This window comes from Sus scrofa, chromosome 1 (genome assembly GCF_054392235.1).
Source record: "Sus scrofa isolate SSC_HxYL_T2T_F1_AM1 chromosome 1, Sscrofa_HxYL_maternal_Yorkshire_Landrace_v2.0, whole genome shotgun sequence".
Lineage (NCBI taxonomy): Eukaryota > Metazoa > Chordata > Mammalia > Artiodactyla > Suidae > Sus > Sus scrofa.
This window is the reverse complement of record NC_139383.1, coordinates 146549234-146565697: the sequence shown is the minus strand read 5'-3', so window position 1 is coordinate 146565697 and position 16464 is coordinate 146549234. Positions and strand designations below refer to the sequence as shown.

At 42.6% G+C, this 16464-nt stretch overlaps 1 protein-coding gene across 4 annotated transcripts in view; it reads left to right on the top strand.

Annotated features, from left to right (window-relative positions):
• FAM169B (Protein) overlaps positions 1–16464 on the top strand; it is a 98597-nt gene that overhangs the window by 38610 nt on the left and 43523 nt on the right. For all 4 annotated transcript variants that reach the window (XM_084975526.1, XM_084975513.1, XM_005659772.4 and 1 more), the window contains exons 4-5: positions 9825–9910; positions 14157–14334. In XM_084975526.1, coding sequence (XP_084831652.1) covers positions 9839–9910; positions 14157–14334 — 250 coding nt within the window. In that variant the 5' untranslated portion in view covers positions 9825–9838. The remainder of the gene's footprint in view (positions 1–9824; positions 9911–14156; positions 14335–16464) is intronic.

Genomic DNA, 16464 nt, shown 5'->3' with positions numbered 1-16464 from the left:
CCTCCAGAAGTGTGAGAAATAAATTTCTGTTGTTATAAGCCACCAGACTGTGGTATTTTGTCACGGCAGTGTGAATGGATGAAGACACAGCCCCAGGTGGGTGCCTGATGCTGTTCACATCTTAGGCACTGGTCATGGTATGTGTGGTCACGGCCTGGTGGCCTGTCTTGCTCCTGCTGGGCGGTGTCTTCTGTCCTGGATCTCTAGTGCCAAGTATAGTGCCTGATACTTGTCAGTGTTTGCTGAATAAATGGCAGCCTCCCTCCCCTCCCCAAAGTACAAAAGGAGATTTGTTCTATTAAAGACTTTCTCTGCTGGCAATTCTTTCTCCTCGGTGTCTTGGCTTGTCCCCTCCTCATCTCTGTCTCATCTTTGTCTTCCCTACTCTGCTGGCCTTTTTGGGGCCTGGGCCCAGCTCTATCCCCTTGTCTCTCTGTCCATTATTCACCTGGAGCATAGTGCTTAGACCAGGGGCTGTGGAATGACTGGGACCCAGTTCACATCCAGTCCCAGTGCTGCTGTTTATAAGCATATGACCTTGACTATCTTAATCCTTCAGAGCCTCCTCTGAACAAAAGGGTCAGCCAGCCACTCAGTGGGTTGTTGGACCTATAGCTCTGGTGGATGTCATTACTTTAACACAGTAATTGGGTCATGTTCATCTCCCCCTTTGAATCATGGTGGCTACCAGTGGTCTCCAGAGTATGGCTTCCAGGGCCTCTGTGACCAGGCCCACTCTCCTCCTCCAAGTTCTAAGTGTCTTAAGCTAGAGTTTAAATTTAATTCCTCAAGTGGATTTAGCCTGTGCTCTGCCCATAGTAGCCTCTCAGCATGGGGGTTGAATGAGTACCATGTCCTTCAGAATTGTGACCTCTGGAGGGTCCTAAGCCACTGTGCCATGTCCCCTGTCCTCTGTGCTGGGCAGGTGATGAGGGACAGCAAGCACAGCCATATGCACCTCTGTCCTCCTCATGAATGTCACCATCTGTCACAGTGCTCCTCCTTGCTGAGCTGGATAGTAGCCTCAAAGCCCTTCTCAGGACAGCTCCCCACTGTTGCAGCCCATCCATCCAAGGTGACAGGTGACAACCAGCTCTCCCTCTGCCATCCTGTAGACAAATCACACTGCCTTTTAAAAAACAATTGTTTTATTTATTGATTAACTAAGAATATTTAAATATTGTATGGAATTTGTCTTTCTCTTTCTGACTTACTTCACTTAGTATGATACTCTCTAGTTGTGTCCATGTTGCTGCAAATGGCATTATTTTGTTCTTTTTTATGGCTGAGTAGTATTCCATTGTATATATGTACCACATCTTCTTAATCCATTTATCTGTTGATGGGCATTTAGGTTGTTTCCATGTCTTGGCTACTTTGAGTAATGCTGCTATGAACATATAGGTACATGTATCTTTTTCAATTGTAGTTTTGTCTGGATATATACCCAGGAGTAGGATTGCTGGATCATATGTAATTCTATATTTAGTTTTCTGAGGAATCTCCATACTGTTTTCCATAGTGGTTGTACCAATTTACATTCTCACCAACAGTATAGGAAGGTTCTCTTTTCTCCACACCCTCTCCAGCATTTGTTATTTGTTGACTTATTTATCATGGCCATTCTGAGGTGTGTGAGGTGGTATCTTATCATAGTTTTGATTAGCATTTCTCTAATAATTAGTGATGTTGAGCATCTTTTCATGTTCCTACTGGCCACCCATATTTCTTCTTTGGAGAAATGTCTATTTAGGTCTTCTGCCTATTTTTTAATTGGTTTGTTTGTTTTTTTGTTGTTGAGTTGGATGAGTTGTTTATATATTTTGGAGATTATACCCTTATTGGTTGCATGGTTTGCAACTATTTTTTCCTATTCCGTAGGTTGTTTTTTGTTTTGTTTATGGTTTCCTTTGCTGTGCAAAAGCTTGTCAGTTTGATTAGGTCCCATTGGTTTATTTTGTTTTTATTTCTGTTGCTTTGGTGACTGACCTAAGAAAACATTTGCACAGTTGCTGTCAGAGAATATTTTGCCTGTGTTCTCTTCTAGGAGTTTTATGGTGTCTTGTCTTATGTTTAAGTGTTTAAGCTATTTTGAGTTTATTTTTGTGCATGGGTGAGGGTGTGTTCTAGTTTCATTGATTTACAGGCAGCTGTCCAGTTTCCCCAGCACCACTTGGTAAAGAAACTGTCTTTCCCATTTTATATTCTTGCCTTCTTTGTCAAAGATTAATTAACCATAGGTATCTGAGATAATTTCTGGGCTCTCTATTCTGTTCCATTGATCCATATGTCTGTTTTTATACCAGTACCACACTGTCTTGATTACTGTAGCTTTGTAATATTGTCTGAAGTCTGGGAGAGTTATGCCTCCTCCTTGGTTTTTGTTCCTCAGGATTGCTTTGTCAAGTCTGGGTCTTTTATGGTTTCATATAAGCTTTTGGATTGTGTGTTCTAGTTCTGTGAAAAATGTCATGAGCAATTTGATAGGGATCACATTAAATCTACAGATTCTTTAGGTAGTATGGCCATTTTAACAATATTAATTTTTCCAATCCAGGAGTATGAGATAGCTTTCCATTTCTTTGAATCCTCTTTAATTTCCTTTATTAATGATTTATAGTTCTCAGCATATAAGTCTTTCACCTCTTTGGTCAGGTTTATTCTTACGTATTTTCTTTTAATTTTTGGTGCAGTTTTAAAAGGTATTTTTTAAATATTCCTTTTATCATATTTCATTGTTAGTAAACAGAAATGCAGCTATTTTTTTTCAAGGCATAGGGAACTTCCCAGGCTAGGAGTCTAATCAGAGCTGCAGCTGCCAGCCTACACCACAGCCACAGCAAGGCAGGATCAGAGCCGTGTCTGTGACCTACACTCACAGCTCATGGCAATGCTGGATCCTTAACCCACTGAGCAAAGCTAGGGATTGAACCCACATCCTCATGGATCCTAGTCAGGTTCATTATTGCTGAGCCACAGCAGGAACTCCCTGATTTTTGAATATTAATCTTGTATCCTGCAACTTTGCTGAATTCGTTTATCAGTTCAAGTAGTTTTTGTGTGGAGTCCTTAGGGTTTTCTATGTATAGAATCTTGTCATCTGCGTATAGTGACAGCTTTACCTCTTCTCTTCCAATTTGGATACTTTTCTTTTCTTTTTTCTTTTGTCTGATTGTTGTGGCTAAGACTTCTAATACTATGTTGAATAGAAGTGGTGAGAGTGGACATCCTCGTCACTTACATGTAGAATCTAAAATATGACAGAAATGGAGTTCCTGTCATGGTACAGTGGAAACGAATCTGAGTAGGAACCATGAGATTGAGGGTTCCATCCCTGGCCTCACTCAATGGATTAGGATCCAGTGTTACCATGAGCTGTGGTGTAGGTTGCAGACACAGCTTGGATCTGATGTTGCTGTGGCCGTGGTGTAGGCCAGCAGCTACAGCTCTGATTGGACCCCTTGCCTGGGAAAACTCCATTTGCTGAGGGTGTGGCCCTAAAAAGCAAAATAATAATAATGATAATAATACTAAATAAAATAAAATATGACACAAATGGACCTATCTACAAAACAGAAACAGACTTACAAACATAGAGAACAGACTTAGGTTTGCCAAAAGGGATGGGGGAGGGAGTGGGATGGATGGGAGTTTTGGGTTAGTAAATGCAAACTTTCATATTTAGAATGCATACGCAATGAGGTCCTACTGTATAGCACAGGAAACTATATCCAATCTCTTGGGATAGAACATGATGGAAGATAATATGAGAAAGAGAATGTATATATATATATGACTAGGTCACTTTTTGTACAGCAGAAATTGGCACAACATTATAAGTCAACTACACTTTAATAAAAAAAAAAAAGAGTTCTCAAGCCATAGAAAGACACTGAGGAATCTCAAATGCATATTGCTAAGTGAAAGAAGTCTGTCTGAAAAGACTATGTACTGTATGATCCCAAATACATGACATTCCAGAGAAAGCAAAGCTATAAAGACAGTGAAAGGGTAAGTGGTAGCCAGGGCTTTGAGGCCAGAGGGCGTGAATAGGGGAACACAGGGGATTTTAGGGCAGTACTATTCTGTACAGTACATGACTCTGTGCATTTGTCAAAACTCAGAACTATACAGCACAGTGACCCCAAATGTAGAGAATTTAGTTAATTTATCAACATTGGCTCTTTAATTACAACAAATACAGAACACCCATGCAGGATGTTAATAACAGAGGAAACTGTGGGTGGGGGTATGGGCATGGGGGGAGGGGAGAGACAGGGTATATGAGAAGTCTGTGTACTTTCTGTTTAACTTTTCTATAAATCTAAAACTATTCTCAAAAATAAGATGCATATATTTAAAAAGTATTTAAGTAAAAAAAAAAAATAGGATTTAGCTCCATTAAGAAATCTTAGGCAGGGTCAAATGTTTAGAAATCTTATTGGGAGGTTATGGGCAGGTTATATTCTGTGCCTTGATCAGGCATGATATGGCCCCACCACCTTGGGAGGAGAAAGCCAGGTCGGCTTAACACTCCTGATGGAAATAAAATAGTGGTGAGCAAATGTGGTATGTAGGAACGTGTCCCCACTTGTGTTGGGAGGGGGCAGGCGGAATGGCAGTGATCAAGCTGAGAAAGAAAGACAGGCATTTCCATGCAAACCAGAGCAGAAAGTTCGGAGAGGGAGCTCCCAGACAGAGGCGGAGTGTTATGTTAGCAAGCAGCTTCCATTGTTTCTGCTGACAAAAGCCAGCAAACAACAAAAGGGCTTTTCATATTTCCTTAGAATCCCAGAGCAACCCTTGAAGCAGGTAGAGGAAGTTTTGGGAAACCATTGAAAAGCTTCAGATACTTTGGGCAAAGCAGTTTGGTGAAGTGAGTCGTTTCCTGCATTGTGGCCAGGTGAGAGGATCTCGTGGGCTCCATATGACAGGTGGGAGACTCAAGGCTGGATCAGGGGAGTGAAGGTCACGCAGCTGGTAACTGGAGAAGCAGGAATCTGAACTGACTTGAGTCTGCGTTCTGTCTTCTCCCTACACCAGGTCCAGAGGGCTGCATCTAAACTGCTTTCTGTCGTCTTCCTGTGTGTTGGCACTGGTTTATGTTTGTTGAAATGATGTCTGTGAAGAGTGGAGGATCTGGGTAGAGGTTCATTTTTATGTGTGTGGATTCCAGCATCACTTGTTGAAAAGGCTGTCTCTGTTCCATTGTTTTGCCTTTGCTCCCCTGTCGAAGTTGACTGATATAAGTTGACTGCATTTACATGGGTCTTTTTCTGGACTCTCCATTCTGTTCCACTGATATGCCTGTTCTTTCACTGATACCATGCTGTTGGGTTACTGTAGCTTTAGAGTAAGTCTTGAAATTGGGTAGTGTCAGTCTTCCAAATAGTTTTCTTTTATCATTGTCTTTTGCTTCTCTCTAAACTTTAGAGTCAGTTTGATGAAATCCATGAAGTATCTTGTTGGGATTTTGGTTGGCATTGCATTGAATTTATAGATCGTGCTGGGAGGAACTGGTATCTTGACAGTGTTGAGGCTTCTTATCTGAGAACAGAGAGTATCTCTTTGTTTTGCTAGTTCTTTGATTTTGTTCATTAGAGTTTTGTAATTTCCCTCCTATAGCTCTTACACATTTTTGTTAGATTGTATAAATCTAAGTATTTTATTCTGTCTAAGCCTAAGTATTTAATTTTTGGTATTGTGTTTTTTATTTTATTTTATTTTTTTTTTAGGGTTGCACTTGCAGCATAGGGAAGTTCCCAGGCTAGGGATCAAATCAGAACTGCAGCTGCAATCTACGTCATGGCAACACTGGATCTGAGCTGCACCTACAACCTATGCCACAGCTTGCACCAATGCTGGATCCTTAACTCACTGAGCAAGGCCAGGGATCCAACCCACATCCTCACAGAGACAATGTCAGGTCCTTAACCAGCTGAGCCATAAAGGGAACTCCTGGTATTATGTTTTTAATTTCAAATTCTAGTTGCTTATTGCTGGCATATAGGAAAGTGATGGGCTTTTGTATAATTGCTTTGTATTCTGTAGCCTTGCTGTAATTGTTGTTTGCAGCTCGTCTTTCCCTTGTTTAAGCCTTGCCCAGTTACCCCCACTGCTTGGGGTGCACTGATGTGGCCTTGGCCTTGTAAGGCTCTGTGCCCCTGCTCATGGGTTACCTGCCTGCAGTCCTCATCTGTCACCTCTGCCTGTTGAATGCTTATTCAGCCATCCAGAATCTGAGCTGGCTAACTGGGCATGCTTCCCCAGTCTCCTCAGAAGAACTGGCCTCTCCTCCGGGTCCTCTGGACACTTTGGCTCCCAGCTTGATTCCAATGCCTATTATATCTTGCCCTATGTTGTAGCAGTTTATTTAGCTCTCTCTTCTCTACAGGCCACTAACTCCCAGTGGCAAGGATGGAGACTTAGTCATTAGCCTCTGGGGACCTGGGACAGGACCATGCATTTGGGGACTCAGCCCCAGGTAGTTGAATTCAGTTAATCCTGCTGAGCCTTGATGAAGCCAAGCTCCTGGGAGCCAGCCTTAGGGACCTCTCTGTCGTAACTTGTTTAGGAAGCCTTAGGGTGTCATAGAATAAAATTCACTACTGGCATCTTCTTTGTGGTCACCTGTCACTCCGAAAGCTTAGGGGAATTAAATCCATGCAGTGGAGCTGGTCTTTAATCTCCAATGCCCTGTTGACTGCCATTACCACTGCTCAGTCTTGGGCTGGTGTCCAGTCTCCCAGATCCTGGATGGCGGAGAGCCAGTGGGCACTGATTAGGAGTGAATTTTTCTTTTAAAACTACGTATGTGCAGTTTCCACTTTCTAACTCTCAGAGCTTGCTGCTCCAGGGTCTCAGAAGTGAAGCCCCAAAGCTGGCTCTACAGTGCCTGTTGGTCCCCTAGAATCGGTCTTCTGGTTCTTGCTGAGCTGGAAACAGCCTCTCTCCAAGGGCTCTGCCCTCATTCCTCCTGCATGTTTCCTCTTGACTAGTCTGCATGCTTTTCCGATCAAAAGCTGCTGTCCTTTGGAAAGCTGATGCTATTTTTTGAGAATTGTTTCTGAGGGCAATTCATTTTAGGCCTGTTAAATTTGATCGGATTTCACCTTCATTGTTATGTATACTCAGCAGCTTAAGACTAGTTCTGAAAAAAAAAAAAATCAATCTATTTTGTGACAACTTGTGTGGCTAATTAATGCCCTGCAGTGCACTGTGAAACTTGCAAGGCACCCCACAAACATCAAATCATAACACATTTCCCGAGACTGTCTTAGTAAATGAAACATCTGTATTACAGTAAATACACCATATTAGTAAATTGAACATCTTTTATTGATTCACCTTGTTAAGCAGGAAAATAATCCTTTTGGCTTTGTAAGTCTCCTGTAAGTTCTGGTAGGTGCCATTTGGAACATGAATTTCGTCAAATAAATGAAGGCAGATGTCAAGCATTTAAGTGGCCCTTCTTTCTCAGTCAGCCCTATTTTCTATCAGTTTGGAACTGATGTTGGAGATGACAAAATTCACCAATGATGTGAAACTGACAGTGAATTAGATGCTGTTGGTCTTTGGAGAGGAGGGGCTGGCTGTGCAGAGATAGTGCTAATAACAAGCTAAAGTCAAGCCTGGTCTTCACAGGGTTTTCTATTAAAGCTCCTCAAAGAGCAGAGAAAAATAGGGAAGAAGGTGGTGGTAGCTTAACTGGATAGCCCCACAAGATTTGTTTTAAAGTCTTAAGCCTTATATTAAATGTTCAAGTGACTGTTGCTTTGTACTCTGTTTTCATTTTCCCTTAGCTCTTCAGCTAAAAAGATTTGACTGGAAAGATGCATCTTTTTTAATCTTGTGGCTTCTGAACCCCTGGGGCTCAGATACCTGGCTTGAGAAGCAGGTATAAAAATGGCAATAAAAGGGGTATAAAAAGATACCAGAGGAGAACCAAACTGTGGTACATCTAGACAATGGAATGTTTTAACACTGAATACAGGGCTGAAAAGAATTTTGAGCTACCAGGCCATGAAAAGATATGGAAGAACCTTAAATGCATTTCACTAAAGGAAAGAAACTGATCTGAAAAGACTGCCTACTGTATGACTCAACTATATGACTTTCTGGAGAAGGCAAAACTGTGGAGGCAGCAAAAAGATCAGTGGTTGCCAGGGGGGTGGTGAGGTGGGATGAACAGGTGCAAAGAGTTTTTAGGGCAGTGAAAACATCCTATGTGATGCCATAGTGATGGATACATTTGTCCAAACCCGTAAAATGTATAGCACTAAGAGTGAATCATGGAGTTCCCGCTGTAGCGCAGTGGGTTAATGATCTTGCTTGTTTCCATATGCTGCAGGGACAGCCATAAAAGTGGGGGGGGGGAGAGTAAAGCACATAAGTTACACATTTTGGGAGATTATGATATGTCAGTGTTGGTCCATCAGTTGTAACAAAGGTACCACTCTGGCAAGGGATATTAATCGCAGGCAAGGCTGTGTGTGTGTATTATGGGTGAGTATGGGAAATGTCTGTACCTTTCTCTCCACTTGGCTGTGAACCTAAAACTTCCATAATAAATAGTCTTTAAAAAAAGGTATCAGAAAACAACCAAAGTAACGTTAGTTTAAAATGTAGTTCTTATACAAGGAGAGGAGGGTGGCCCAGCCGAGAGATAAAAAGCTGGGGTATGACTGGATTTGCCTTTGGAGTTGCAGCTCAGGAAGGATGGATTGGCAGGAGAGACTGGGGCAGGGAACCAGATGGGGTGCTGTCACACTCACCTGTGCAGATGATGGTGGCCTGGACCAGCCTGCCTCTCGGGATGGAGAGGAGGGCATGGATCCTGTCCTGAGGCAGCAGGTGCAATGTGGGGAGGTGACAGTAACACGAAAAGGGGGGGGGCTGTTGTGTTAATTAGTAGATGCTGAGTGCTTTCTACATCTATGCCCTGTGCTGGGTGTTCCACACCTGAGGAGTCTGGGACTTGGAGAGGTTGGGGGTGTTCTAGGATCACCTCTACTAAGCAGCAGGACACATGTCCAGACTCAGAGTGGGTGGCATCAATGGCCTGTCTAGAGGTGACTATCTAGATGAGGGCAGGGTGTGAGAGGGTTAGGAGGGAGGTCTCTGCCCTTCCTCTCCTGCAGGTCCCAGCCCAAGTCTTACCTAAAGACCCCCCCTCCCCACCATCCCTGCATGATTGGCCCTGTTTCTAACAGCTGACCCATCTCCAGCCTCTTGGAAAGAGCACTTAACTTGGAGTCCAGTGGCCCAGGGCTGAACATGACCTCAGCTCTCCTGGCTGGTTGCCTTCCCATCTCAGAATGTCAGCATCCTCAAAAAAATGCAAATGACAGTTTCATTGTAAGAATGAAAGAAAGGCATATAAAAGAAACCAGTGCCAAGACCAACACCAAGGGTGATGAGAAGATAGTTCATTCGATGTGTTTAGATAATGCTGGTGGGTTTGACTAAATTTACAGAGTTCAAAGTTGTGTCATATAACTGGACTTTGAAACAAAAAGTTAATTCTCACCCACTGAATTTGTCAGCCTGGATGTGTAGTCCTCTGTGCCCTTCACCACTGAGGTACATCCTGCATTGGAGTCCATGAGAGCTCATCTCTGCAGACACCTGGGAAGTCTGTTTAGGTGAGAGTGATCAGTCTGGATCAGTGCTCTCAGCCACCTCAGCTCTAGAAATATCACCTGCTTTTCCCACACATCACCTTTCCTTTGTACCTTGACAGTGGCTGCATGCTGCTCAAACTGCCCCTTTAGTGACTGGCTGGCTGTGTGTACATCATCATTTTCTCTTGGTTTTCTCTTTAGTTGTGGCTGTTTACATGAAGGGGTCTTGGTGGACCACCGAGGATGTCCTAAGAACCTCTGATCCTGCCAGAGAAGGTCTGATGAAGGTGAGGCATTGAGAATTTAAGTGGCTATTGCAAAACATGTTTTAAAGGTCAGCATGCTTATGTTAATAATTTAAAGCTGTCTTTCCCGGTGGGTTTGTTCTCTAGGACTGCCGTAATGAAGTGCCACATGCTTGGCAGTTTAAACAACGGGAATGTATTATTTGCCAGTTCCAGAAACTACAAGTCCAAAATCAAGGTGTTGGCAGGGTTGGTGTCTTCCAAGGGCTGCAAGGGAGAATCTGTTCCAGGCCTCTCTCCTAACTTCTGGTGGCCTCTGGCTTCCCTGGTAAATCGGTGGTGGTCTTCCTGAGTCTTCGCATCCTCTTGTCTCTGTGCCTGTGTCCAAATTCCGCTTTTCTATATGGACACCAGTCATGCTGGATTAGGGCCCACCCTAATGACCTCATTTTGATGTGATCATTGGCAAAGACCCTATTTCCAAATAAATCATGTTCCTAGGTACTGGGGATTAGGACTTTTACATCTTTGGGGAGGGGGCACAGTTCAATCTTTAACACCTTGCCAGCAAGGAAAATAGTAGTAACTGGATATATGCAATAGATGCCTGGCTATTGGTAAACCTCTTTTACCTTCCTGAGTGGCCTCTCCCATCTTAATTTTAAAACTTTAATCTACATCATCTCTCTAGTGTGTGGGGAAGTCCTGTTTATTGCATTCCAATAATGTTTATTGGTACTTACTGTGAGTTAGATATTGTGTTAGTAGATACTAGTATTACCTAGACTTTTTACAGGGATTATCTGATTTCAGAATCTTTAAGGTATTTGTTCTAGAGATGAAGCAGTTGAAACTGAGCCACACAGTAAGTGATTTAATTGGACACAAACTCTAGTCTCTCTGATAGCAGACCTGGTGGTTTTGCTCTTTGTATGATTTGCTCTTTGAAGCACTATGACTTTTGTAGAGCAGCTATAAAGTAGAGACCTAGGATGGCAAGAGTGAGGGATCTTTGTGGTTAAGAAAGTTGAGCATCTTCTCATGTGCTTTTTGGCCATTTTTATATTCTTTCCGGGGGGGGGATATCTATTAAAATCATTAGACCACTTTTAAATTGGGTTATTTGACTTTTTACTGTTGAGTTGTAAGAGTTTTTCATATACTCTCGCAGTATATGGAAGTTCCCAGGTGAGGGGTTGAATGGGAGCTGTAGAGGCCAGCCTGCACCATAGCCATGGTCAGAGCAAAACAGGATCCAAGCTTTGTCTGTGACCTATGCCACAGCCCACAGAAATGCCAAATCCTTAACCCACTGATCTAGGGCAGGGATTGAACCTGAGCCCTCATGGGTACTAGTTAGGTTCGTTACCGCTGAACCACAACAGGAACGCCTCATGTTCTAGATGCAAATCCTTATTGCATATATGATTTGCAAGTATTTTCCCCCAATTAATGGGTTGTCTTTCTCAAGTTTGTTTCTCTCCCAGCTTTATTGAGATATGGAATTGACATTTAATGTTGTGGAAGTTTAAGGTGTACAATGCGTTGGTTTAATACAGTGATATACTGCAAAATGACTACCACCACAGTGTAAGCTAACACTCACATCGCATGTGTATGATTTGCTCTTTAAACAATTTTTTTTTTTTTTTTTTAGAACAAGAGTGGTCACTTCCTTCTTGTATCAATTCTTTTAAGTTTAGATGAGGAAAATGTTCACATTTTCTGAAAATGTGGCCTGTGTTGTGAACAGAAAGAAGCTTGGATGTTAATTCCACTTGGTGAACCATGTTGTAAACCTCCATCTGCCCCAGCTGTGTGTGGGGGAGACTTACCCTCTCCATTTATAGAACTTGGGGTCTTGACTTTTTTCTTTTAATTACATTCTGTTTCTTAGCCAACTCTTCTTCACAAATTACCAAAAAAACAAAAGAACTGTAGTGTTCTGTTAACATAATTAGTGGTCCTAATTGACGCATTAGAACTGGATCTTGGTTTTATGTTTTCAGAAATGTTTCTAAGTCAGAATCACATGTCACCCATTTTTCTCCCCCTGTAATGAAATTGGACAAATTAAGTGCATTTTCTTCTTCTTCTTTTTTCTCCTGCCAGTTTTTGATTGGATATTTCCCTTCTGCCAGATGCAATCCGTTTTTCTTTTCTGGCTTGCCTCTGAACTTTTTAGTTTTATGAGTTGAAAAATATAACCTCCCACATCACACCCCTCGAGTTTTGTGATGAGCTAGTTATTCTTAAAGTCTGAATTTGATTTGGCTGCTACTGTCTGAGATACAAAATTGGGATGGCTTCTCAGAGTTAGGCTGCTGTGGTTTTTAAAAATCTTTTTCTCATCTAAGATTTGGCTCCAGATGAAAGTGAAATATTTTGCATTCAGGGCCAATTAATAAGTTTATTGGCACTAAACACTTTTTTGCCATTTGCTAGAATGCTGCAAGCTGGCTTATTTTTTATTGTTGGAGCATTTGAAATACATACAACTGTTTGAGAGACCACTGAGGCCGTCTTCTCCCTTGACCAGTGGTGGAAACTGAGATTGAAAGGGGTGTGAGTTGCTTAAGATCTCACAGCAAATCTGGACTGAGAAGTCATGCCCACAAATGATGATGATAGTGATGGTGATGGTGATGCTGCTGCTGATAATGACAATAATAAATATTTAAGGGTCAAGTATTAATTATGAAACCAAGCATTCATATTTGTATCAGATTTCCTTTTCCCCAAGCTCTGATGGATGAAAACACAGAAGGAAGCTGCTGGCTGGGCTGCAGTTGGCACACTGACCTGGGACTTAGAAGTCTTGACATGGTATTTCAAACCTGCCTGCCTTCTCAGAGGCCTCATTCAACTATCTTAATTCTTCTTGGGAACAGGGCAGGGAAATCAATATATGTAATTGCTTACCCTCTTTGAGCTTTAATTTCCTATAAACAGTAGCAGCCAAATCAAGTTCAGTGGGTGGTGAGAACTGAATGGTATTTGGGGGTGGCAGTGTCAGCCCAGGTCAAGGTCTTGTGGTGCTGCCTGGGATGGGGCAACAAACATCCACCCCATTAGGCTGTCACATGGCAGTGTCATCAGAGTAAAATCTAATAAACCAATACTGGCACTTTGTCACTAGCTGATTGGTTTCATCTCAAGTGCCTCATTTTAGTGGTTGCTTGTGGTTGTCTGGAGGACTGCATTTAGTAGGATTCTGAGACCATATCCAGGCTCAGCCACCACGAGCAGTGATGGATTAGCCATGTCTACTGTGGGAGCAGAAATGGGAGGCCTCTATGTATGCCACGTCTTTGCCATTTAGGCTCTACAAATGCAGAGAATCTGAACAGGCAGGAGATGGAAGTCGTTGTGACCTGTTAATGATTAAGCTCTGTGTGGTCCGGACCTTGACCACAGTGTATTTTCCTCAACTGTCATGATACTTCAGTGGGTGAGGGGCAGTTCTGTCTTGCAACCTTAGGACAGGCTGGGCCTTGAATCCCAGTAATTCTCTGGGATTGCGACTCCAGTGTGCACTCAAAATCTGTCATAAGTCACTGAAAATCAGTTGCTCTTGGTGTAACAGCTACACCAATAATAATCTCCCATGATTTGCCTTCCCTCTGAGGGTCAGAATTATGGAACTGTTGTTAAAAATGGCAGATTGGAGGAATTCCAATTGTGGCACAGTGGAAACGAATCTGACAAGTTTCCATGAGGATGTGGGTTCAATCCCTGGCCTTGCGCAGTGGGTTAAGGATCTGGTGTTGCCATGAGCTGTGGTGTAGGTCACAGATGAGGCTCGGATCCTGTGTTGCTGTGGCTGTGGCATAGGCCAGCAGCTACAGCTCAGATTTGACCCCTAGCCTGGGAACTTCCATATGCTGTAGGTCTGGCCCTAAAAAGGGGAAAAAAAAAAAAAAAAAAAGGCAGATTGGGTTTATTTCTGGACACATCTGGTGCTTCTGCAGAGGTGGCTTCCTGGAGGCAACCTTGTTTCACTGGCAAGTGACTGATGGTTCTGTTTCCTCACATTCCACATCTGGGGCCCTGGAGACCCAGGAGGCCCCTTGCTCCTGGAGGCCAGTTGGTGTGAAAGGTCAGGGGTGTTAAAACCTCTGTGAGAAGCTATGATCCACATTTTGGCTCTTGAGTGTGAGAAGGTTTGTGTGGTGGTGGAATGCACACCTGGCCCCCATTGCGTGGATCTATTCCAAGTGTAGAGTTTATTGTGTCTGATTTTCCTCTCTCGTCTCACTAGCTGTTCCTTTCTGTTTTTCCTTCAAAGGTTCAGTCATTTGGGGAAAGGATTGTGCTTTTCATTCTGAACGTCGTTATTTTTGGAAGATTGGAGAGGAATTTGGATGATGATGACATGTTTTTTTTACCTCACTCCGTGAAGGAGGAGGCTAAAATTCTGTGGAGAGATGGAGCAGCTGTTGGATTTTACACAATCAAAATGAAAGGTAAGGGACACACGGCTGTGGGGCGGGGCGGGGGGGGGGGGAGCCTTGCCACTTCTGGCTCTGAGGAAGGCCCCTAGATATCTGCCTGCCTCGGAGGACTCCCTGAGCACAAGCATTTATTTGGAGAGAATCTTCTGCCACTGGGGTATCACTCATTCAGCTGTCATGTAAATAAACACAAGGTATGGATTTCGTTTTCACCACATTTCTTGTTTTCTTGGCCAACAGGGTAACAATTCAGCATGTCCCTTTGATTCCCTAGCATGTCCCCTGTAAAATACTTGTTGCCATTAGTGGGTAAGATAGCTTTGCAAGCACAATGCTTTTCATTTCTTCTCTTTAATGTTACCAATTAGTTGTCAGGAAAAATACCATTGCTAATAGCTGACATGTGGTACAAAAGCACACTGGATGCCAAGATTTATAGACATTACCTCAGAAGAGAGGGAGGGAGGTCGGCCACGATAGCAAGGTTATGGTAAAACATGGGGACTTATTTTTAGGGGCTCTGACCATCAGGGAGTGTGGAACTTGTACCATTTTTTCTAAGGAATCAGTCTTCTTTAACTTTGCTTCCTTTAACAGTTACTTTAATTAAACAATTTTTTTTCTTTGCTTTTTAGGGCTGTACTCATGGCATATGGAGGTTCCCAGGCTAGGAGTCCAATTGGAGCTACAGCTGCTGGCCTATACCACAGCCACAGCAACATCAGATCTGAGCCGCGTCTGCAACCACAGCTCATGGCAACGCCAGCTCTTTCACCCACTGAGCGAGGCCAGGGATCGTTCCCGCAACCTCATGGTTCCTAGTTGGATTTGTTTCCTCTGTACCACAACAGGAATTCCAGTTTCTTTAATTTTGAAAGGCTATCAACATCTCTGACCCAACTAGTCCAAGCCCCATCATTTAATTCTTAAAAAGTTATAAATTTTTAGCAAAAATAAAATTTCCAAGTACCTATACCACCATGGATAGGTTGTTGTTGGAATTTTAAGTGTTTTCCTCTGGGGCTAAAAAGGCTACAATTGTGGTTTTGAGCTCTATTCATACTGTGTAGTTGTCCCACCTGTCCAGAGTGGGGTTGATCTGCATTTCTTCCCCTTCCCCACTTTTTTTTTTTTCCCATCAATGTGATGTGGGATGACCAGTTTCCCATGCAAACAACTCTTGTAGTTAATTACGTGCTAGGTCAGTCATAGAGGCTGAAGCACCTGTGTCCTTCAGCTTCCTGGGTCATGGTAAAGCCATTTTTTCTTTGATTTTGATGTACAGTTTCACTTTTGGGGGTGCTCTGTCTTCAGTCTTTCATTTTAGATAGACCAGGGGATCTGGAGAACACTAGAAATGGAAGAGAACCTTTTTGCAATTCCTCTTTCTTAGAAGATTCATTCATTGTCACTTTCTAACAGATGGCTTGTCTTTAATCTGTAGCAAAATCACTTGTGCTGTGGACATCCTACTAATAGTAACTAAAACTGTTACTAGATCCCAACCTGTTGTGTGAGAACCACAGCTAAGGGGCAGAAAGAGCTTAGCCTTGTTCTCACCAGTTGTAGTGTTGCTCTTGACTGAAATGATACCTCAGGCTTTGTTCTGTGAGGGTCAAGCTGAGACTGGTTGTGGCTGCCTCATTCTTCCCAAGGCAGATCCAGAGCCTTGAAGTAGAAGGATATTAAGATGTTGAATTGAGACAGATCAGACTAGGTGCTTGAATTCTGCCTCCTCTTCATTTCTGATGAATTCCATGAATTTGTTGAAAGTTTTCTGAAGCTGTTTACCAGGTCTTGTTTTCATCTATGAACTGATTTTTTTTTTATTTGCTCAACAATCGCGTTAGTTTAAAAAACATCAAACGAGTAGAAAAATTATATAAATAGATTTCTCAGGTATACACAGCTAATCAAAAAAAATTTTTTTACTGCCTATTGCGGGATTAGCTTGTTTTTGGAGAGACAGAATGAAAATATTTCCGTGGAATAACTATATACACCTTGCTACCAGCAATGTATGAGAGTTCCAGTCATGCCATATCCTTGCCAATACTTGGTAGTGTAAGTATTTTTAGTTTTAGTCATTCTGCAAGGTGGGAAGTAGTATCTAATTTTGTTTTTAATTTGCATTTTCCTAAG